Raw genomic sequence first — 24567 nt, 5'->3', positions numbered from 1 at the left:
GCAGCATATTCATTGTCAGGAAACTGGCTCACTGTGGTACACAGCAAGTACTGGCACTCAAGACATAAGGGTGGGAGTAGTGTTACAAAATTTAATTACAAATTAATAGAAATTAGTACACCATTTTTAAAAAAAAATTTTGCTGCATAGTTAAATCATACAAGTCCCAATATTACTTGTCTTTGTGTCTGTACTGCTTGCTCCAACACTTTTGTATTTGGCTTTCAGCTGAGATGCCTCTTGATGCTTTGAAGAAGCAGTATGCTGGTGCCTACGTTGATGGCTTTGAGTGGCCCCAGCCTAGTCCCCATAGTGATGAGGATGACATGGAAGAGACTGGAGGTGCCTTTTTAATAAAAAAAAAAAAAAATGAAATTGTCATGTTCATCCTCATACCAGTTTTAGCTAGTGTTTTTGTGAAGGATGGGATGTGAAGTAGTTCGTTTTCTTTATTATTTCAGAAATAGAGTGTCCTGCAGGCAGTCCACCCGAGGCAGTGTTGATTGATTCCCTGCTCAGTGTGGACCAGTACCGAGGTGTTGATAAAGCCGCTTCCTCTGACTCTGATGGGAAGCCTGCCAGAGACATAGCTGAAGTGGCTGCTGCCACAGAGCTCATCCTGCCCAAGGGCAGCTTCAGGACCACTTCCTCAGTAAGACACACACATGCACACACACACAAACACAAAAGTAAAAGATGCCTTTTATCATTTTTTTAAACTGATCTTTTATTTTACCAGACCCGCAACCCAGCTCCTTTTCTACTGCATGGGTCACTGCGAGAGTATCAGCAAATTGGTGTGGACTGGCTCGTAAACCTTCACAAGAAACACCTAAATGGCATCCTTGCTGATGAGACAGGCCTCGGCAAGACCGTTCAGACAGTGGCTTACATGGCCCAATTGGCCGGCCAAGAGGGTATGCCTCTGTTCAAAGATACACATCATTTTTTTAATGGTCAATATTTTCTTTCATTCTTAATTTTGAACGAATGAATGTCAAAAAGACGTCTGTTTTTGTCCACAGGCATTTGGGGACCCCACCTTATTGTAGTAAGGACGTGCAAGTTGCTAAATTGGGAGGTAGAGTTCAAACGCTGGTGTCCTGGCCTTAAGATCCTCCTGTACCTTGGCAACAGAAGGGAACGCAGATCAAAGAGAATGGTAGTTCTGCTGTATTTATACAACACACATTTGTAACATTACCTATGGCCTTTTTTTTCAGTAGACAGCTGTAAATGTTAAAACACATCATCTGCATCTCACATATCTACAGTGGTGGGGGGAAGCCAACAGCTTCCACGTATGTGTGACGTCCTACAAGCTGCTGATGAAAGACCAGAGCCATTTTCTGAGGAGAAGGTGGAGACACCTGGTCCTGGACGAGGTGCAGCTCATCAAAAACATGACTGAGAAACACTGGGAGACAGTCTTTGCTCTCAAAAGGTGAGCAGGGTGATAAACATGATATTATAATTTTTTAAGCTTGTTAATTCATTTATAATCTGTAAAGGCTCAGTAGACAGACTAAGATATTTCTTTGTATCTTGCAGTGAGCAGAGGATCCTCCTCATCAATACTCCCCTACAGAATACTCTAAAGGAGTTGTGGACCATGATCCACTTCCTCTTGCCAGGAATCACCAGGTCCTACTCTGACTTCCCTGTTAAGGCAGGCACGGACCAGAACCAGGACTACTGCCACAAACTGGTCATTCGTCTGCACAGGGTGGGTATACTGCCTGCAAATTCCTCTGTTCATTAAACTGAGCTGCATTAACATTCAGAAACATGATTGATTTTGTCTCACCTGCAATCATTGCACATATTAAAATCTTCTTACTTTTAACTCTAGATGATCCAGCCTTTCATCCTGAGGCGCTCTAAAAGGGATGTGGAGAAACAGCTGCCTAAGAAGTACGAGCATATCCTAAAGTGTCGTCTATCCACCAGACAGAAGAGCCTTTATGAGGACATCCTCACTCGACCAGGGTGAGATATTTCATCCACATGGGTCGTTATACATATATATATATATATATATATATATATATATATATATATATATATATATATATATATTGTAATATCAAAGTCAGGCTTTCCCTGGCAGTGAGAGTAATAATTGATAATCTCACCATGAATGAACTGGGCTTTCCACAGATACTGGAGTTTGAAGACATGCTAATGATAGAATGTACCCACTATACCGTAACTCAGGGGTAATTTACAAATGAATCACTGTTTAATCTTGTTTTTTATGTACCTAATAATTTTCTTGCCACTAGTACCAAAACATGATTTAAGATTAGCTTTAACACATAGGCTGTACTGAGAAGTACCTTTTTTATTATCTGCTGTTTTGTAAAAAGATGAAAGATACTGTATAATGTGACACTATGTACGTTGTTGTGTAGTATTGATTGGTTCTTTCTGTTGTTTGGGACTGTTGTTAATCATGTCTTCTGTCTCTGTGTGCTCCCCTAGAGCTCAGGAGGCTCTGAAGACAGGTCATTTCGTCAGTGTGCTTCAGGTCTTGATGCAGTTACAGCGAGTGTGTAACCACCCTGAGCTGGTGGCACCCAGGGAGAGCAGCAGCTCCTACTTCAGCTCTTCTCTGCCATACAATGTGCCATCACTGGTGCTGGGAGCTCTTCAGAATGACTCGAGCAAGGTATATACTTGTTACTTGCATCGCTGATTTGCTGCCAGCCCTCATGTTTGTCACTGCTGTTTTACTGTCACTCGATAATTATGTGTTTACAACCTAATTGGCAAGTGTGTTGAAGTAATTTGTCAGAATACAGTTATGAAGGATTTGGGTATTTTTGAAATAAAAAGGTTTTTTTTTGTCTTTCTATGTTTTATCACATTATTAAATAGATACCATGCCTTGTTGCATTAGTATCATTGGACTGTCAAAATGAGCTGTATTGAGACATAACTTTGGGCTCTGGCAACTTGTGATTGGCATTTGTCATTATTGTTTGACTTTTTAAAGTTAAAGCAGTTGGATAAAAAAAGTTGATCTAGTAATTGATTATAAAAGTAAGTATGATTTCTTTCTAGTTGAATACATTGGTCTCCCTTATAATACTTTGTGTTCTTATATTTGTTTGCATGTCTGTTTCTTTCTTGAAATCCTGCCTATCATTTTAATCTTTTTAATATCACATAATTCCTTATTCTTATTTTGAACCTTGTGCATATGTTGAATCTCCTCAAAAGATTTAATAATCAATCTGCACTGATCCGCCTCTGCTTTTGTCTTTCATTTCATCATCCTCCTAGATTGCAGACATGTCCATATTTGATCTGATCAATAACGAGAACAGACTGACTCGGTATCAGACTGAAGAGACAGTACCCAAACTAAAGGTCACTCAGCAGCTCATAGAGGAGATCCACGCTGGCCCAGATCCACCTGCACGACCCAAGCCATGTCCGATAAAACCCATGAGGTCAGCATTAAAATGTCTAAGTAACTTGACATGGTTAATGTGGTGATTGATGGATATTTTAAAATTGCTTGTATTGTAATTATGTAATGATATAATATTGATCTTTTTTGTCTGATTAGATTGTTCCAGCCAGTGCAGTATGGGACAAAGCCAGAAGGTCGCCTGGCTGCCATCACAAGTGCACCAGGCCAGCGTCCTCCAACGAGCTCTCCCACTACTAGCACCTCTGCCTCCAGCACCACCCAGGCAGCCCAGGCCAGGGGAAAGTCCCCTGTCACCACTGCAACTACTACAGCCACTTCTCATGGTAAGACCATTTCAGGAGTGGTGCTCAGTACAGGTCAAAACATTTTGTTTTCACAGTGGGCTAAGGATTTCGGATGGTGTCATCTAACGTCAAACTTTAAAAGATCAACTTAACTGCCCATAGATGTTTGTTGGCCCTTTACCTAATGTGCTTATACTAGTTTTAACCTTGTGTTATATATACTGTTATGCTGCATGATTTCGACACTGTTTTGGATTCAAATGAACCTGATTTACTTTGTCATGCTTAAAAAAACAATTAGGCTGTGCCCATAGCATTTTCAGCACACTTTAAAAACACAGTACGGCACGTTTTAAAGGTCAGTTTCTCCTCCTTCAACATAATGGAGAGGTTTGGGACACTGTCACTGGCAAGATTCACCGGTCACAGAGGTTTCATTTGTTTAGATTTATGCTTCAATGCAGCAGTGGTGGGCTGGCCTTGTTGTTTTGTCCTCATAGCCGCACAGTCAGGATATAATAACAAGAAGCAACAGTCATAGTAAATGCTTTAGATGAAGAGCTGCAGGCAAAAGGAACTTACTTTTTTAAGTGACAATTGGCTGTCACTGAATACACCCACACAGATGGAAGTGATGTTCCAGGGATACACAATTACAGTTGCACTGACTTTGTTCATTGTCAGGTTAAAATTTTTCATGAATCAGATTGTTAGCAGTTATTAGGGATGCACCAATTGTGAAATTCTGGTCTGATACCAATGTTCAAAAGGACAATTTGGCAAGTAGCCAAAACTGATCCCAATGTTTGTTTGTTTTTTGTTTTTTTTGCCTTTGTTGTATATTTTGTTTTTCTTGTCAATTTTTCACAGTTTTGTGCCAGGGAAACAAAGAAATAATTAAAAAATTAAAAAATTAAATTTTAATGTCATTCAGCCCTCAATGACACTACCTTTGAATGATCACACAACTTTATGAAATAACCTTTAATATAATCTTCTCTCTCATGAAAAACATCTTTTTAATACCTGCCTCAAAAGCCTTTTTACTGTGTAAATCATAATACCCTCTCTAGTAACTTTTATATTACTATAAAAATGGCAAAAAAAAGTTCATTTTACAACATATGAACACATCATGATAACGTTCTAATTTACCTTTGCTCAATACTCATTTCTACTGAATAGAGCTTGAACATATTACGTTATAAGTCAAGGCCTCCTCCACGAGCTGAACCATCTACTAACGGCCAACATTAACTAGCTCTCTTCTTCATAATGTAGCATTATTAGGTAAAAAATATGGTGCGTCCCTTGATGTGTCAATAAGGAGTTTCCTGTGTCCTTTTATAACAAAGGTGTACCACAAAGGATCTCTGTTCATCCACAACACATTTTCTGTTGTCCCTGGGAAGCTGGGACACGTTATACCCTTTTTCCTTTACCACATTCGGTTGCACCAAGTCAAACCATGCTGATTTGTCTTTCCGTTATCGGTTAAGATGCACTGAGCCGTGCTGCGCTAAAGCTGGACCATCTCTGGTGAAGGGCCAAAAGCATGCCTAACTGCCTCTAAGCAGGTAGCAATGACATCTTACTGACCGCATCCAACCCCTGACGATCCCCCTTCTCCCCCAGAAACAAGCGTGTCTTAAGAGACTCAACTCAGGTCTCTGCGCAAGAGACCAGAGATAAAGATGATTTTAAAAGTGTCTGTGTGTTCAGCTCTCAATACTTTTGTAGCTTCTAACTGAATCTCTATGGTTTGGAGTTTAGTTCTCCTCTGTGTCCCTGATTGTATTTATTATATCTACTTTATTTTACTGTTTCATGGTTGCTTTCAGCCGTAAGCAGTCGTGTTAAGTTATTGCTGATGAAAACCCAACATTTCCTTATTTGCTGCTTCACAGTACAAGCATTTACATAACAAAATCACAAGGGACATTTGTTTTGAAGAATCTATAGAAAATTAAATGTGTTTAACACCAAATTAGCAGAGCTTTGTTAGCTGTCTTTCTTCAGTAAAAACAAGTCTGTTAATACCGCAGGGAGGAAGAGAATAAGCACAGTCACAGTAGGATGTTAGATGAAGAGCTGCAGACAACAGGCTTTTACTGCACCTCTGCAAACAGCTTACACTCAACAGATACATTTCTGTTACCTGCCCTGCTGTGTGATAGAAAAACACTTGCAGCAAAATAACGGGGGACCTTTAGCCATCAGCCTGCTGCTTTTAAACGTCGTCACTCAAGACAAGCCGTCATCAGTTAAAGACACACCTTAAAGCAGGTAGCCCTGTTGTAATGGAGCCACAAACCCTGCCACTGTAAAGGCCCAAACCAAACCAAGCCAAGCCAGTGCATGAGTGTGGAAAAAGGGTACTGGTCTCAAGCTCTGCTTTGTAGCCTGAGCAAAATTATGTGACACAACAAAAAAAACATGGTCCGCTGCCATCTGTGAATGTCAATGTGTTTGGTGGTAGCCCTATGGCTGTCAACAAGGTCAATATCATCCATTACCAATGTTAGGCCAAAAAATCGGTGCATCCCTAACAGTGATCAGTCTGTTTATAATTATTAATAACATCTCTAATCATGCTTGCTGTGTTGGCCCACTACTGCTGAGTGATTTATATGGAGGAAACTGTTTGTTCGTTCTGATAATCTGACTGAATATTGGGTTCCCCTAACATGTAGTCCCATACCCCATTGCCTTGTACTTCACAGTGGTTGGAACAGCTACTCAGAGAGCCCAGACTACCCCTCCTGTCAGCAGCAGCAGCAACACTGCCGCCTCCACTGTAGCCTCCTCTGGGAACAGTGGCATTGGGCAGCATGTGTTGGGGGCTGCCTCCGTGGCCTTGGGCCAGACCTTAGCTGGCACAGTCGTGGGATCCATTGCTCCCATCGGCCAGCCTGCATTAGCACAGGTCCCCAGGCCAGCTCTAGCCCCCAGCCATGCCATCCAGCCAAGCTTACTGTCCCAGAGGCTGGTTCTTACATCTCAGGCCCAGGCACGGTTGCCTAGTAAGTGGCCTCCCCTCCCTCTCAGCGTTTCCCCTCCACCTCTGGCACAAGAGTATGGGCTGCTCTACACTGAGGCCTTTACTTGGGGCACTGCTGATATGTGTTCAGTCTTCACTCGTCCAGACATAGACTCAAACTTGCAATGGTAGCAGCACTGGTGGTGCAGCAATTTTGCTCATGGCAGAGATGCCATGTATCAATAGTTATACATCTTGTGATGAAAAAAATCTCCCTGTATGATCAGATCTGTAGCCATATCAGCAGCATCTCCACAGCCTCAGCATTCTCCAATTTCTTTCTCCAAACCTGCATGTACACTATGAACGACCCACTTATGTTATACCACACATCATGACACTGTTTAACTTAATTATTATGTCCTCCCCCTTCTTTTAATAATTTTGTTTCTCCCAGTTTACTAATATTCTTTTGTCTCTTGCATCAGCCCAGCTGCAGGAAGCCCAAAGCTTTGGTTGTTTTGTTTTATTTCTTTGCTAATGTTATGATTTCACTCTGATGTTGAGCATCACTGTAAAGCATGTTGAAATGGTCCCACAAATTGCCAACCCTTCCCGCCTTAAATGTGAACAGAGAAACCTTTTCAATAACAACACACAGAATCAGAATATAGACACATTAATTATTCATTGGCTTATCTCATTGGCTTCTGCTGTTTCTAAATTTCCAACTTTGTGTTGGAAACAAGGTTGCTGAAACCCCTTGAATATGATTCTTAAAGTTAACATTGTTTATGTGTCATTTAAGCCCAGAAAGTAAATGTTTTGATAGTCTGTGAACATATATATCAGTAGGCATAAACTCGACTTAATGATTCATGCACACTAATATCTTGTGCCCACAAAATGGCAATGTGTTCTTGTTAATATTTCATGCAGTTAATAACTGCATAAGTCTGTTAAAGGATGAAGAAAATAACTGAGTTTACAACCAAAACTCAAAATACAACCCCAATTCCAAAAAAGTTGGGACAAAATGTAAAACAAACATCTTTTTGATCTATATTCAGTTGAATACAGTACATACAAGTCAAGATATTCAATGTTTAAACCGATTAACTTTATTGTTTTTCGTAAATATTCATTCATTCTGATTTTAAAGCCTGCAACACATTCCAAAAAGTTAGGACAGGGGCAACAAAGAACTGGGAAAGTTTTGGGATGCTCAAAAAACATCTGTTTGGAACATTCCACAGGTAAACTTGGGAATTTGTAATGGTGATAGTATCATGATTGGGTATAAAAAGACATCCTCTAAAGGCTCAGCTGTTCACAAACAAGAAGGGCGCAATGTTCACCACTTTGTGAAAACCTGTTTGGGCAAATAGTCCAAGAAATAGTGCAGGAACTTTGGGGTTTTCACCATCTATAGTCCATGATATCATCAAAAGATTCAGAGAGTCTGGCGAAATCTGACCAAATTAGGGGCAAGGCAAAAAAAAACAACAACATTGCCAAACCAACCAAATGCTCTTGACCTTCATCCCCTCAGGCAGAACTGTATTAAAAATTGCTATAATTGTATAAAGGATATTACTGCTTGGGCTCAGAAACTTTGGAAAACCATTGTTTATCTTCAAATGCCAGTATAGACTCCACCATGTAAAGTGAAAGCCGTATATCAACAACATCCAGAAAGGCAGGACTTCTCTGGGCTCAAGCTCATCTGAGATGGACTGACACAAAGTGACACAAAGAAATTTGACACAAAGAAATGATAAAAAAGTTCATCAGTTTGAATTATGTTGTCTTTGTACTGTATTAATTTCCAAAAATGCATTACGTGAGAAGGTTTATAACCAGTAAATTTCTCATTTGCACCTCTTTTCTCTCATACATTTTCTAATGTAAGGGCCTACCAGAATGAGCACATTGCTTTATCTAAAATGTCTTAAAAGGGTAAACCAGTGTTTGCACATGCCCATCAAAATGAAAACAATAAATATCATTTTAAAAGATTGATTAATTATCATAATAGTAGTGACTGATTAATAGGGGGTGTTCAAAGACTTTTAATTGACAGGGTATCACCATCCCTAAGTCTGCCTCCATGAAAAGGCATCAAGTTCAATGCTTTATGTATGTGTATGTTTCAGGCTCTCTGTCTCACCTGAGGACTGCCCTTACAGCCATTTTCTTTTCCCTTCAGGGTTTGTTAAAGTAGGAGCTGCTATGGTTCTGTTGTGGAGGGCGGCTGTGCTCGTTCCTCTAAATAATCCACCCTGGTTCTGCATGTCTTGTCTCTTTTTCACCCTTTAACTAACTGATGCAGAGCATATGGTTTTGTTCCTATTACACTGTCTGACATTTCAGCTGACTTTTTAATGCTGTCTTTGATGAAGTGTCTGTTCTTTCCATTGAAGGTGGAGACGTGGTGAAGATTGCCCAGTTGGCCAACATTGCAGGCAGTCAGAATCGTATCTCCCAACCAGAGACTCCTGTCACTTTGCAGTTTCAGGGCAACAAGTTCACTTTGTCCCCCAGCCAGCTCCGCCAGCTCACCACTGGACAGCCCTTGCAGCTCCAAGGTACACTCGGTAAAGTACATCTCATTGTCACACTTTTATCTCAACTTAGTTATCTGCTTTCTGACCTTTTGACATCTTGACCTTTACATGAAATTATGGATGCTTATTCTACTTGTCTACAACACCTCAAGGCATTGAAAGTGCCTGATGGCCTCAGCTTAAGACGCATACCATGTAATTGCAACTTCCCTGGTTTGATTATAGCAGGGGACTTTTGTTGCATGTCATCCTCCTCTCTCCCCTTATTTCCTGTCTTTCTGTTACCTGCTGTCAATATACCTTGGATACAATTAAAGATAAAGATTTTGTCTTAAAGTCCAGTTGGATTTAAATCAATGAGCATTGTTTTATTTTTCACATGTATTTTAATGGCCATGTGAATCCTAACTGCCACTCAAGCTAGTGTTGGGTTTTGAGAGCGCACCTCTTACATTTGTTGCTTAATTTGTGTCATGGATTTAGGCAACATCCTGCAGATTGTGTCAGCTCCAGGGCAGCAGATCATCAGGCCCCAGGGATCCATGGTAATGCAAACAATGCCACAGGCTGTCCCTGCCTCCAACGCCTCATCTACACCCGGCACACCTCATCCCGCTCTGTCAACAGCCCAACAAGGTGACTCATTCACAGTGAAAATATTGCATTATTATCTCTATTTGACTGTCTCCTAATCAGTTATTTAGTAACATCATCTAGTACCAGTATGATTATAATGGTGAAAGTTAATAGGTTTTGTGCGACATAAAATGCTACCTCATCCCCAGTAGGTTAAACACTGGCAATTGCAATAGCGCTGCTTTAATGAATTGAAATTTTATTCTTCTATTGACGTTCTGTATTTCTTTTTAAGCACTGGGTGTAACAACAAATGCCACATCATCTCCCACCAAGCTCACTGCTGCAGCTCATGCGGGCTCTCAGGTCAGTACATCACCAAGCAAAGTCATGTTTATGATGCCTGAAACATTTTACAGCATGCAAACTAAATTTTTGAATGAAAATGAATGATTGTTGTTGTGTGTACCATCTCTCAATGTAATGATCAGGAGTCTTCAGAAGAAAAGACTCAGCAGCTGAAGGAACGTTTGAGCCGTCTGTTTGAGGCAAACGAGCGACGCTGTAGCCGCAGAGTGCTGTACGGTTCAGACCTGCTGCAGGCGTGCACTTTGAGCACAGAGCCTGGTCACTCTGCCCTGACTGCTGGAGGCTGGAGGTGGGTGGGCAGAGAGAGCTGCCTCAGGGCCCAGAGAACCTGCGTGGCTACCACCTCTACACTGCAGTCCACTCTGCTCTCTGTGGAGGACCGCCTGGAGGCTGCCAACAGCCTTATCAAGAGGTACTTCAGCTCAGTAAAGAAGCCTCCTGAAATCTTTACTGCACATGAAGTTTGAGGCCATCATAAAACACCTTATAAAGCCATGCGTTGTGGTTATGTGTAGTTTACTGGCCATGTTGTTAGAACTGCATTGGTCGGGTAAAACAAACACTTTTGCTGCAGTATTAAAAACAAATATGATCTCTACCATCATCTTTGTAAAATAAACTAACAACTTACCTTTCACCACAATTCAGTGCCATATGTTAAATTTCTCAATCCAAATGATGTTTGTCTGTTGTCATGTTTTAGGCTGGTATGTGTGGTGCCTCCAGCTGTAGCCCCACCTCCTCACCTGTATGCAGCCAATCCCCCAGTTCCCTACAGCCTTGAGCAGAAGTCCCTTCACCGTCAGCTACAGGAGGCCTCTGCCCCCCACAGTGCTGACATCCACCACTTGGCTTCCAGGCGTCTCCTCTGTTTTTCTGACCTGCAGCTAATGCAGATGGACTCAGGTTAGTCTAGCATCTTTTTTTTTTTCTTCTTTTTTTTTTTGAATGCAGCAAGCTGGGACTGCAAAATGAATGACCTAAAAACATGTATCAGTTTTTACAATGTTACTAACTAAACCAATATTTATGTAGAAACATCACTGTTATCCTTCTGCCTACACAGAGTGAATGACTCATTCCATATTTGGCTTAGTGTAGCTTTCTTCAAACAGAAGAACAGGCTGTCCATACACTCTGTCTGTTGTACACAGGAAATGCAGTCACCTGTAAACACAATATTTAAATAGAAATAAAAAGAAACAGTGCTCATGTCATCTGTGTGCTTGTCGGAACTGTTTAAAGGAAAAATACAATGTAAAACACAATGAAAAATTGGGGTAAATGGGCCTTTTTTCTTTACTTGGATCCAGTATTCCAAGCCAGTGTAACTATTGTAAAAACTGTTGGGATTACAGAAAAAACTGCACCTGTTAATTGGCAGACACTGGCCCTCAGTTATAAAACAAATGTATGACAGAAGACTGAATGTACAGTCATGGATAACGCATGAATCCTATCATTAGATGATTTCTGCACTGGTTTGTGTGTTATATTAAAAAATGAGGGCCTCTATACTCTTTGTAGTCACTGTCACTATACAACTAAAGTAAACCTTTCTGTGGTGTTCCAGCAGGGTGTACCTCAGCTGCAAAGTTAAGCGTCTGACCTTGCCAGGAATAATAACTTTTGATATTTTTCTTTTCCAAAGGTAAACTGGAAGCTCTTGCCATTTTGCTACAGAAGCTTAGGTCGGAAAACCGCCGCGTCCTCATCTTTACTCAGATGGTGAAGATGCTAGACATCCTGGAGACCTTCCTAGACTACAGGCAGCTCAGTTATGTGCGGGTCGATGAAAGCTTCACTCCGGATGAACGAGAGGTAAATTCACCACCACTTACACTGGTTCTGACAAACCAAACTCAACAAGCTTCAAAGCTGAAACTAAGTCAGCATTACCTGCATCAAAAATCTGCCATTGTGTTGCTAGAATTGATGTGTCTAATTATAGCATTAACTGTTGTCATGGAGAGCAATGGGACCAGGTATAACAGTTGACTGGTAGTGGGCAAGCATGTGCCTCAAAGTGCAAAAGTGTATATAGATTCTCTATCTGTCCTCCTCGTGATCCAAGAACGTTCTTCATACCATTTATGTGCAGGTCAAGTTTTATATCATCATGTGACGGCAAAGTCATGTGAGACCCAAGAACGGGTCACATGTTAATCGATCAGTAACAACTCAGTTGTTTGAAGGGCCCTGTCATCCTCAAGGTTGCTTCTGTCTTCGGTCACCATTAAACTTTTAAACCACAAAAAGTATGAATTACTGTTGTTACTTAACATGGACAGATATATTTATCTGTTGACTTTATATTGTAGTTTGAACCTGTTCATAGACATTTCTGGCTCAACAAAGGGACAATGAGATGACAGTCTGGGCTCATGGGTTTAGGTCTTTTCTATTTGCTGCTGCATAATTTATTCCAAGTGTGAAATAAGTAATTCTAAAAGTGTATTGTCAACAGCTTCTTTTTTAGCCTTTTTCCAGTCTGTTCATGTGCTTGGTGTCTTTTCAGGAGAATATGAAGAAGTTTAATAGGAACAGGAAGGTGTTCTGCAGCATCCTGACCAACCGCTGCTGCTCTGCTGTTGGGACGTTGTTTGATGCAGACACCATCATCTTCTACGACACAGACCTCAATCCCAGCATGGACGCCCGCACCCAGGAGTGGTGTGACAAAATAGGACGTTCCAAGGATATACACATATACAGGTGATATTATCAATACAGGGAAATGTGTTTTAGGTTTTCTTAATTTTAATGTTCCTTAACTCATTACTTGCAAAACTGTAGATATAACCTTCTTATAAATATTAAGGATGCTCCAGTTGATTGGCCACTGAGTGTTATTGGGTGATATTCGTTCTAAATAGTTTGATTGACGGTGACTATAAAGACTGATCAAATGACACAAGACAATTTCTTTAGGCGCCGCTGAAATGGCTTCACTGGTCTGGTGGTTCTGTCAAACTGAAGCTCACATTGAGCATTCACTGTTACAGTCATGGTTTACTGCTAACCTGACATCCAGCTCATCTGCCTGTACTAAGCGCAGACAGACATGTCTCTTTGCTTGCCACACACACACTGCACTAAATGCTGCAGAACACTTAACATTTAGCTTTGTTTTGTCCTGCTCGTGCCCACAATACCGTCATGGCGTCTTATTTAATATACCAGGTCTTTTTCATCTGCATTTCTTTAGGATTTGAACCGTTTTGTATCTTTGACTGAAAATGCAGGGCTGATTAGATTGCTTATAACTTCTCAATGGAGTTGATTCAACTTCTGAAAATAACCCACACAGAAAACTGGTTGTGTATTTTAACTTGTGTGATTGGATTATATGTTGTACTTAACAGACCTACTCTATACATTTAATTTGTCTTTTGGTTGTAGTGGCATGGTCATAATTTAAGGTATACTAGGCAGGATCGTGGGTTATAGTTTGTAAACGTGTTTGCCAGCTAAAGTGATAGTAAAAACCAACCTCAGATTCACTTTCATTTGGCTTTTTGCCTCGTTATACTTGTGTGTTTTTAGCACTTTGTCTCTTATATGCCTGCTGCATATGGTCTGGCACCTGGTCGCCACCTTTTTATAAAGTCCAGACCTCACCTGATATGAGTGAATGACCATAAATGTCCCTAACACAGAAAATAAGAAAGTACAGGCAGAGTGCAGAGTCTCTGCAGAAAAATACACCACCACACACCTCTGGTGGGTCATAAGGGATGATTGAGAAGGGTTACTTTAGTGTGAATCTATCCATCGTTTTTTTTAGTAAAAGCCTGCATAGTGTATTTTGGAAGGTTTGGTTCACCCAAGTTGGAAAGAAAAATCTCATTTATCTTTGATTGTGTCCAACAATGTTGATGGATTTTGTTTAATGTGGCCAAGTTGTGAAATTTCCATCTCTGAATATCCACTCCAGCACATTGGAGGTGGCTGTGATTAGTAAAAGCATTGAAGATATAATTTTTCAAAAATCCAACAGGTACATTTCTTTCCAAAAGCAATGCCCTTATTATCCACAGATCCTACTGTGAATAGCAACATTATGCAACTCTTAAATCTCCGATGTTGTTCAGAACAGTTGAATAAATGAATAATGCTACCCGCTAAAGAGCTTCAGATAGACTTCATGATCAGTCATGGGTATTCGCCAATACAGCTTCCAGTGATCGTTGAACAGCCCCAAAAATCCTGATGAGAGATCCCTTACTAAACACTGATATTTAAGGACTTTGGTGCTACTCTTGCTTATTTTTTGTGTGTTTCCCAGGTTGGAGAGTGGGAACTCCATTGAAGAGAAGCTACTGAAGAATGGCACTAAGGACCTGATCAGAGAGGTTGCTGCCCAGGGAACTGACTACACCTTGGCTTTCCTCACACAAGTAAGATGAACTCACTGTGGTCTTGTCTTGGAGTTTCGAAACAGTACACACTTTAATCCTTATATTTGCTTAAAGCTTGATATATGAAAAATATATGAAAGCCTGGGACATTTAGTAATTGACCTGATACTTTGTGTTTTCAGCGGACGATCCAAGATCTGTTTGAGGTGGAGGCAGGCTCGGGGGAGAAGGTGGAGGAGTTTGTGGTTCTTCACCAGGAGCCATCTGCCTCTGAGGCCATCTCTCCCAGAGTTGCTAGACCCTACATCCAGGCTCTCCACAGCATTAATCTGGATGCCCTGCCAGAGGAGGAAGAGCGAGAGCAGCAGGAGGAGGAGTTGGTAGGGAAGGAGTCAGCAGAGGACAACCAGGAGTCAGAGAGCCAAGCTAAAGACGAGCCTGCTCAGAAAGAAGAGCTGAATGCAGTCATGGAACAGGTAGCTTTACTTTTTTAATGTACCCTGGAAAATACAAGAAAAACATTGAAATAAAATGAATAATGCAAACAAATATTTTTGCATTTGCTTCCCTTCTCATAAACAGCTCACACCAATTGAAAGGTATGCCCTGCATTACCTGGAGTACCTCCACATCAGTGACGATGAAACTGCTCTCAAGGTAACTTCAACTGTAATGTAACCAAAGATTTTTATTACACAGATTTGAGGCATATATTTACAGATTTACAGTAGTATAGATATGGAAATCAGTCCATTTATCAACTAATCATTTCTACTCTACTATGTTGGTATTAGTGCACCATTTGCCCCTTAATAAATCTGACTGATTAATTCATGTTTATGTTCCTCAGGAGCGGTTGGAGTGCTCTAAGAGAGGCTGGGAGCAGCAGCAGCTGCAGAAGCTGAAGGAGGAGGAGGAGGAGCGGCAGATTATGGAGGGAGATGAAGATCTCTTCACTTACACCAGAGAGGATGCCTACAACATGGTGGGTGGCCATTGTGATCTCTGCTAATCAAACGAGAAGTGGTGTGTGGATTGTGCTGCACAGTTGTTGACATTAACCTTTTCTGTGCCTTTCAACAGGAGTATGTATTTGATGCCGAGGACGGCCACACAGAAATCATGCCGGTAAGACACCAAATGTGATGTAATTAGAAAGCAGTTAAATTATGCACAGTGTTTTAAGCGGTGTCTAATAAATTGATTTGATCAGTTGATAAATTGATTATATGTGAACATTTTACATAAATCCTTGTATTATCTGAATTTGGATCTTTGCTGTTCTCCTCCCAGTTTCATTTATTTGTATTGAGGCATATCATAAACTCCCACCCTGTCTTCTGGCTATATTCTGACTTGTGATTTTCCAACACAGCTTTGGACTCCACCCACACCACCACAGGATGACAATGACATTTATATCGACTCTGTGATGATGCTGATGTATGACACCACACCTATGCCAGAGTCCAAGCTGCCTCCGATCTACATCCGCAAGGAGCACAAGAGACTCAAGATGGACCCCTCAGGTAAAACAAGATTTGTTGTCAAGGTCTTCATTTACTCCTTTGTACAACAATACGTCAGTCCTGCACTACATATTTAGTTATATATATATTTACTGAGAATATTTGGTTTTGCTCTAAACAGTAGTTTTGTCTGGTTTCAGACAAGGAATTGTTGTAAAATCTGGAGTAAATTTGTATTTTAATAGATATATTTTTTAAAGATAGATACATGAAGTGTTATTGCAGGTTAGTTTGGTTTCTCTGTCCTCACTGGAGTGTGTTTGTCTAGCAGCAGCCAGAAAGAAGAAGAAGGGCCATGGGGAGACGGTCATTCCTCCACGCTCACTTTTCGAAAAGGCCAGCATGCTCAAAGTTCGCAGAGAGGGCAAGGACCAGAAAAAGAACTTCTCCCTCAAGCAGCAGGCGCCCTTTGCCAAACCCCTACCCTCGCTGGTTAAACCTGCCATGGAGGCCGGCCAGGACAACCCCGAGTGGCTCATCAGTGAGGACTGGGCTCTGCTTCAGGTACTGGCTCCACTATCAGCTTCCATGTTGATCTTCCTTTCCAGATGTGTTGATGGAAATGAATACATCTTGAATTGCACTTTACGTAATAAAACAAGTTATACTATGTGTGCTTTCAATGTCCAAATATCACTGTGTCTGACAGGCTGTAAAGCAGCTGCTGGAGTTGCCTCTGAACCTGACAATCGTGTCTCCTGCCCACACTCCTAACTGGGATCTGGTGAGCGATGTGGTGAACTCATGCAGCCGCATCTACCGCTCGCCCAAACAGTGTCGCAACCGCTATGAGAATGTCATCATTCCCAGAGAAGAGGGCAAGGTAATAGAGAGGGAGAGAGAGAAGGCAGAGTCACACTACTTGGCTTACTCACTTTATACTTGTTTGTCTAAATCATGTCTAACCTTTCTGCAGCTGGTGTATGAGGCAAACCCCAAGAAGAAAACCAAGAGCATTTACAAGGTACACTATCCTGGCCTTTGTATTTGATAAATGTTTCTTTTCTCTCGAATTCCCGGCCTAACTATTGTTTTTTGTTTTTCTTTGTACCATGTCTTTGTACTCACTCAGTCTAAGAACAGCCGCCCTCTAAGGACCTGTCAGATCTACACACAGGATGACAATGCCACTCACATTCAGCTCTACAACAGCCGCTTTGAACTCATGAAGATCATCGCTAGCAAGAGAAGTCCACCAATCAAACCACTGTAAGTACTGATGAATCTCTGTTTACATTGAATGCAGAAGTCTCACCACGGAGCTAACACCAAAGCAGGAGATTAACAAAACTGAAAACAAGCTTTTCATGACAGGCTTTTCATTTCAGGAAATTCATGCAGTTTTTGTCTATCTCAAGAAAATAGGAGAATCAGGTTCAGATGCTACATTCCCTTAATAAATTAATTGAATTTATACTACTTACAGGCTTGGCATGAATCCATTCCAGAAGAATCCCAAACATGCCTCGGTTTTGGCAGAAAGGTGTGTTTAGTTGCCATTTTTATACTTTTAATATCTGTTCCTCAAATCTGATAAAAAATATACATATAAATTAAAAAAAATTCTCTTCTTCAGCGGGATCAGCTATGACAAGCCCCTGCCTCCCATTCAGGTGGCATCTCAACGTGCTGAAAGGATTGCCAAGGAGAAAAAGGTGATTGTTGGCAATGTAATTGTTGACGTTTAGCATGAATCATGAGCGCCCACTTTGTGTTTCATCCCTGTCAGATCCAAGTGGCGCTTGTTTTCATCTTCATTGACATGTTTGCATTATTGTTGTCGCAAAACTGGAATGTCAAACTTTGAAACAGTGCCTTGAAAAATATCGATATTCAATACTATTTTCTTTACCATGGAGAAAAATAGACATTGGGGGCATACCATTTTAATTTCATCAAAGTATTAAATGTAACAAGGCTATAGCATGACAACAACTTTGCTTTTCTTGGTAAGTAGCAGAGAACAGCAGAATGACTGGTAAATATTAACTATAACAGACCGAGAAAGAGTTGCTGGTACTGGTGTAATGGTACTGCAGAAAACAAGTATTTAAACCCTTGATATGTTTTTAGAAATCGATCTTTTTGACAACACTAGTTTTCATTTTTGATTGACTTTGCATTGTGTGTGTTTGCAGGCCCTTGCAGAGCAGCAGAAGGCTCAGCAGTTGGCCCAGCAGCAGGCTGGAGCTCCCCAGGCCCAGGCTGCACCAGGCCAGGCCCAGACTCCCGCCGCTGGCCAAGCACAGGCTCAGGTCCCTCAGGCTGCCACAGTGGCCGGAGCTGCTGCTGTGCCTAATGCAGCTGTTCTGGTGAGAATCAAAACATCCAGTATTCTTCTACATACAGTGAGATCCAAAACAAGCCACTTTACCCAATGAAGGCCTTTACTCATACGTTTCATGTTTTGCAGGCTGGAGCCATAAAAAATGCCACTGTGGGCACAACCATCCAGGCTGGTATGCTGACACACATATGGTCCACATTACAGAGCGGTTGGTGTTCCAGTAGTTAATTCATTTCTGTTTGTTTCTTCCAGCCACTGTAGGGGGGAATGTGATTGTGAACACAGTCGCTGGAGTTCCTCCAAGTCCCTTCCAGGCCAACAAACGCCTGGCATCTCCAGTCATACCAGGCACCCTGTCTGTGAGTCATGTTCATTTATCACTGCTGCTCTGGCTTAATGCAGCCACCTACTTATTTACAGGAATTCGTGACGCAAACAGCCCTTGTATTGGCATTAAGCAGAATGCACACCCACCCTGTAGACAGAATGACCACTTAAAGTGTTGGAGCCTTTGCTCATTGTGTTGCTGTTTTTGTTGTTGTTCATCCAGCCTGCTAATGCAGCTGGAGCCCAGGTTGTCCACGCACAACAGAGAGCTGTCACTGCCGCCGCTGCCCCTGCCGAGGTGGTCGCCATAGCTACGGGTCAGGGTGTACGAGCCGTTACCCCAGTGACAGCATCTGCAGTAGTTTCTACCACTCTAAGCCCAGTGCAGTCGCAGACTCGCTCACTGGTCACTCAAGTCACACCAGGTACTCCACTGCCCACAGGCCTTTCCCTGACAAGACATCCCTCAAGTACCTGTTACTGTCTCACAGATCTGACCTGTCTGTCCTCCATCCAGCCACAGGTATGCAGCTGCCACAAGGAAAGCCTCTCACCCCGGCCCACCTGCAGATGCTCCGACAACAACAGCTACAACAGCACCAGCAGCAGCAGCAACAACAGCAACAGCAGGCTGCTTCCCCACAGATCAAGGCTGTAGGCAAACCCCAGGTACGCCACCAGTGTCTTTACACTTCTAGGAATATGAATCAGTGTTTGGGAATGGGAATTTCAAAATTAAGGCATATCTTAAAGATAAAGACAAAGATGACGTTTTCACTTTGCATCAATGATATTGGATCGTTGATATGAATCAATAAATCCACCCAGATCAATGTATCATCACACCTCTAATAGTTAGCTCATCTTTGTCTTGCAATCTGTGTGTTTACAGGAGTTGTTAAAGATGCACAAGCATAAGTTGCAGCTGCAGCAGCAACAACAGCAGCAGCAGCAAGTAGCTGCAGCAGTGGCGGCAGCAGCAGCCCAGGGCCAACAGGCTGCAGGGGCCCAGCAAGCCGCACAGGTGCAGCCTGCACAGGCTGCCCAGGCCAATCCCCAGCTAACAGCTGTGGCAGCACCCAGACCTGGAGCTGTGCTGACCGGCACCACTGTTGCCAACCTGCAGGTGGCCAGACTGGTAAGACTGTGAAAGGGATTTTACATAAATACAAAATGTACAACATGCAGAAGAACTTGTTAAAGTATTTGAGAAATGTACTGCACTACTATCGGACCTATATGAACCATATGAATCAAAAGACAAGATAGACTGTATTATTAACAGTCTACATACAGAAATTGTAAGTTGTTGGTGTCTAACAACATCAGAAGAAATGAGAAAGTGGTGTGTTTACAACACTGTATTTTTTCATGTTTCCTTCCCCAGACTCGAGTGCCTACTCAAGGTCAGATTCAGGCACAGGCAGGGCAAACGGCCCAGGTGACCCTCACCAAGCCTCCTGTGGTGTCTGTGCCAGCTGTTGTCTCATCAGCTGGTGTCACTACACTGCCAGTCACTGTAGCAGGCATTAGTGTGGCTATCGGTCAGGCCCAGAAAACAGGTGTGTTAAAAGTCTTATTGGATCTCTATGACTTCATTGTCGCTCCTCATGTCCATACAGGCTTTACAAACCAGTTAATGTTCAAAGTTATGAGCAATTTTTAAAATTATATTTTGCTATTGTTTCAATCATATTCTTAATATAATATATAATACACAATATAATACACCCATGATTGAAATCCAAATCGAAAAAGGCAGCAGTATTTGTTGTTTATTGGGTCTGCATTGTTTGTGATGGACGTCCTTTCATGTGACATCCTGTTGTGCTATTGTTATTATTGTCACAAACCTCTGATTCGTCCTACAGTTTCAATATGTTATTCTTTCTCCTCTCTGTCAGGTGGGCCTGTGCTGACACCGTCCTTCCCCCAGATGCAGGTCCAGCAGCTGCTTCAGATGAAGAAGCAGCAGCAGGCGGCAGCAGTTCAGGCAGCGGCCGCAGCTCAGCAGAAGGCAGGGCAGCCACAGCAAGGACAGGCCACTGTGCAGCAGAAGGTAAACACACGTGGACTTTCACATGTTCACAACTGATCATTTGTTTGTCTCTTACCACAACAGAAGCTTCAAGTACAGCATATAAACAGATTTTTTTACCACTCTGGTACACCTTTTGTTAAGTATATTAGTTCAGTATGTATCGGTTATAAAGATGAAGTGATCGGAGTTAACTGTAGTATTGTTATTTCTCTTAGATTGGTACCCAGCAGGTTACAGTGCAAGCAGCCCAGGCAGCCCAGCAGCCGCAGCAGAAGGTGACCTATGCTACCACCACCCAACTCCAACCAGGCATTAAGACCCAGTTCTTTACAACATCTATCGCCCAGGCTCAGAAACCCACTGGAGCCCAACAAATCCAGGTACATCATCAGTGGCAGTCAGCACCGCACAATAAATATTTGCAGATAAACAGTGGGTTTGTGTGTTGATATGAGATTTTCTTGTTTACTTTTCCTATCAGGTGGCTAAGCTCCCGCAAATAGTGCAGCAGCAACCCACTGTGGCTAATATTCAACAAATCGTGTCTTCTCCTCAGCAGGTAAGGGTTTCAGGCTGAGCATTGCTCCTAAACGTAACCTCTGTATGGCAGTGGGCTAAGAATTATAGTTTCAATCAGAACTTTAACTAGATGCTGCCTTTATGTCACATGTTATATGCATTTATATTTTTATAGTTAGTTTCAAAGGCTAAAACTCAAGCCTCATTTTCACTGCATGGTTCGGCTCAACTTCACTCCGCTTGACTCACCTTTGGTACCAGGTATTTTCTCAGTGTCATTTATTCAACTGCAGACAGTATGCGGTCAGTGTAGGCAGGACTTTTAGCTGACGGTCAGAGCAACGCACCATGAAAATGCCATGCGTTCCCTGTCAATGCAACACAAATACTCATTGCATGACAAAGATTTGCAGGCTGCCATTATTAAAATCTGGGTCAAGTTAATTTAAAAAATTGCGTTCACTATTGACCTTAGCTTGGTGGTTTAAAAATGGTGGGTTTGTACAGGATGTCCTGTGTAACACCAGTGAGGATTCTCTCTGACCTGAGTGGTCTGCAGTGTTTTAACCAGTAGGCGTGGGGTGATGAGAGGGGACATAACTTGTTAGCAAAATTACCAAAATTCATCCCCCTAGTTAACCTGCCAGCCCTGGGATCCAAACCCATACCTGCAACAGATATTCATTCATTCATTATCCATAACTGCTTATCCTGTTCAATTTTGGGAGGGCTGGAGCCTATCCCAGCTGACAGTGGGCGAGAGGCGGTTAGACTATCACAGCGCTGACATATAGTCACCAGCTAAACTAACCTGCATGTCTTTGGACTGTGGGAGGAATCTGGAGAGCCCGGCAAAAAGCCACACTGACATAGGTAGAACATGTAAACCCCACACCAAAGGGCCCCAGGTGGTCGTGCCAGGGTTCTGGGTTTAACCCCTCTTGCCCTGAGGCAACAGCGCCAACCACTCAATCACCAACAAGCAGTTCAGAGCCAGTATGTTTTATAATTTGTTCTGAGACAGAAGATGTTTAAAAGCGGCAATGCTAAGCGCTACCACAAGTGTAGTGTAGTGCAGTGTAGTGGATCACATCAAAGCTCTGAAACAGGACAGATAAATGTTTTATTTACATTGTTCCTCTTCAGATCCAGGCCCAGACTGTGACTCTGACCCAGGCAGCCACGTCCGCTCCTGCTCAGGTGCAGATGATTCCGGCTGGGACGGCGACGGCCCAGGTAGTCCAGCAGAAGATCATCCAGCAGCAGGTGGTGACTGCAGCCACGTCACCCCAGATCCAGACGCCTCCTCCACACAGCCCCGCCCAGCAGCCTGCGGCGCCCTCCTCGGCCGAGTCCCCGGTGCAACAGCCCGCTCAGCCCCAACAGACCACAAAGGGTCAAGCTCGCCAGGGTGGCATCAGGGCCAAAACTCCTGCCAAGCCCAGCGGAGGAAGCAGCTAGGAGACATACACTAATGAAACTGAATTCACCAGGTGTTTTCCTGCAGTACAGATGTGACAGTACTGAAGCATTTTTATGGATCCCACAGCAGCTAATGCCGCACCAAGCCTTTACCTCACCCCAACCATCTCTAACCTTAAACTGCTAACTGTGTTCAAAATGATCATTTCAGAGCTCATACCTTAATATTTTGGCACAGCACTGCTGCCCATAACTCTGGTGGGATCCATAATTTAGCTGTACTGAGTCAACATTGTTACTTCTATTCATAATTTTGTGTCATAAAATGTGGAATGTGTCTTGACATTACCACAACTAAAAATTCCCCCCATAATTACTGCCCAGTGAATCAAACAGAGACAACGCTCATGCCTTCAAATGATGATTATATTTCTGGAGATAGCTGAGGCTTGTGGGTAACTCTGCATCGAGAATTGAGCTGTCCATTAGAATAAGTGTATTCATAAATAGTCCCTTTTATGTCTAATTCCCTTGTTGTCTATAGATACTGAATGGAGAAGAATGCACGTTCCTTTAGTCATTTGTTTTTTATTGCAGCAAATACACTGTAAACATGTACTTTAGTATTTTGTGTTTTCTCATAAATTGTCTTTTTTTATTGATGTCAAGGAAAAAAAAAATGTAAATATCAATGAAAAACATTTGTACTTGTAAAGTAGTCGTGTTTTCATTGGGTTTTTTCAGCCTAATTGTAATAAAGTGTTTTGTTTTTATACACAAATTCATCTTTTTTCCTTTCATTTTTTTTCATTAAATCCGTTGTAAGTACTTGGAAATCTGGTGAATTCTTATAACACACTTCCTGTTTCGCTACAGCACCTGGAATCCTGTGTTTTTCTGCCTAATATTTACGGCCTTAACAGTGAGACGGGACTTTATTGGTTCTTACAAAATCTAGTGGTGCTGCATTAATAGCTATTCCTTTTTCTTTTAATCACACATTCATTAAAAAAGGTCCTGGAGGCAGGCAGGATCTGGACCAGCAGGTTCCAGTTGGACCAAAACGCCTGACAGGACAGAAATTAGAGTCAAAGGCTGCTGTAAAGTAAAGTTTTGGTTCGGCATGCAGCTGATCTTGCATCTTCAGCATCTTGCCTCTCCACAGTCTACAGGAGGCATTGGAAACGAGAAAGCCCTTCTCAGCATGTCTGCTCGGCCTGGCCGGCTGCTGACTCTGGCAGATATGTCAGCTGAGTAAGTCAGATACAAGGGCAAAAGAGCCAAGGATTAACCCAGCCAACTAACACTTACTGTTGTCTTCTAGTCATGCCCCTTGCAAACTCACTTTCTAAATCAGAAAAAAATAAAACATCTCTGATAAAAATGCACACAAAATAAATATCTTGCTTGCAACAGGAAGAGGATGCAGATTTGTAATACTCCACACGAGGGCACTGTTGCATCAGTATCACCCTGCACCCTCACTCAAGAAGGCCCTCTACTACACTGGATTTTCCAACTCATTGAAATTTCCCATCTGCTCTTTAGTTGATACCCTACGTCTCTTCTCCTCACTGGCACTCGGTGGCCAGTCCACATTCACCACTAAACAAGTGAGACAAGGGAGGTGAGGTGGAAGAGAGGGCCGAGAGATGAACAGATGGGCAGAGCTGGTTCCTTTGGCCTGGACATCACTCCATCCCTGTGCCCAACCTCTCTTATTTATATTTAGAAAAACTGTACATTGTAAACGTAAGCATTTCTTTTTTTTTTACTGTGTGACATGAAGGTTAGAAACCAGGAGCTATAACGGTCCTGTATATTTATTAAAGCTGGAGGGAGGAACAGCTGGCAGACTTCACA

At 42.2% G+C, this 24567-nt stretch overlaps 1 protein-coding gene across 5 annotated transcripts in view; it reads left to right on the top strand.

The window, feature by feature from the left end:
• The window catches only part of ep400 (E1A binding protein p400), a 31641-nt gene extending 8101 nt beyond the window's left edge, over positions 1-23540 (top strand). For 2 of the 5 annotated variants that reach the window (XM_050050257.1, XM_050050261.1), the window contains 41 exons: positions 229-342; positions 462-652; positions 740-917; positions 1026-1162; positions 1275-1444; positions 1552-1726; positions 1853-1989; positions 2485-2671; positions 3289-3458; positions 3578-3765; positions 6450-6749; positions 9130-9303; positions 9757-9909; positions 10145-10215; positions 10341-10630; positions 10922-11124; positions 11870-12039; positions 12737-12933; positions 14507-14618; positions 14762-15055; positions 15162-15236; positions 15430-15564; positions 15663-15707; positions 15955-16108; positions 16377-16612; positions 16758-16931; positions 17025-17072; positions 17181-17317; positions 17535-17591; positions 17685-17763; positions 18247-18420; positions 18522-18567; positions 18648-18754; positions 18946-19147; positions 19240-19391; positions 19615-19860; positions 20110-20284; positions 20627-20781; positions 20979-21143; positions 21245-21322; positions 22429-23540. In XM_050050257.1, coding sequence (XP_049906214.1) covers positions 229-342; positions 462-652; positions 740-917; positions 1026-1162; positions 1275-1444; positions 1552-1726; positions 1853-1989; positions 2485-2671; positions 3289-3458; positions 3578-3765; positions 6450-6749; positions 9130-9303; positions 9757-9909; positions 10145-10215; positions 10341-10630; positions 10922-11124; positions 11870-12039; positions 12737-12933; positions 14507-14618; positions 14762-15055; positions 15162-15236; positions 15430-15564; positions 15663-15707; positions 15955-16108; positions 16377-16612; positions 16758-16931; positions 17025-17072; positions 17181-17317; positions 17535-17591; positions 17685-17763; positions 18247-18420; positions 18522-18567; positions 18648-18754; positions 18946-19147; positions 19240-19391; positions 19615-19860; positions 20110-20284; positions 20627-20781; positions 20979-21143; positions 21245-21322; positions 22429-22743 — 6566 coding nt within the window. In that variant the 3' untranslated portion in view covers positions 22744-23540. The remainder of the gene's footprint in view (positions 1-228; positions 343-461; positions 653-739; positions 918-1025; positions 1163-1274; positions 1445-1551; positions 1727-1852; positions 1990-2484; positions 2672-3288; positions 3459-3577; positions 3766-6449; positions 6750-9129; positions 9304-9756; positions 9910-10144; positions 10216-10340; positions 10631-10921; positions 11125-11869; positions 12040-12736; positions 12934-14506; positions 14619-14761; positions 15056-15161; positions 15237-15429; positions 15565-15662; positions 15708-15954; positions 16109-16376; positions 16613-16757; positions 16932-17024; positions 17073-17180; positions 17318-17534; positions 17592-17684; positions 17764-18246; positions 18421-18521; positions 18568-18647; positions 18755-18945; positions 19148-19239; positions 19392-19614; positions 19861-20109; positions 20285-20626; positions 20782-20978; positions 21144-21244; positions 21323-22428) is intronic. The other 3 variants (XM_050050259.1, XM_050050258.1, XM_050050260.1) reach the window with 3 other exon arrangements.
• Positions 23541-24567: the final 1027 nt, after the last annotated feature.

This window comes from Epinephelus moara, chromosome 8 (assembly GCF_006386435.1).
Source record: "Epinephelus moara isolate mb chromosome 8, YSFRI_EMoa_1.0, whole genome shotgun sequence".
In the NCBI taxonomy this organism is placed as follows: domain Eukaryota; kingdom Metazoa; phylum Chordata; class Actinopteri; order Perciformes; family Serranidae; genus Epinephelus; species Epinephelus moara.
This window is presented reverse-complemented; position numbering and strand designations above follow the sequence as displayed.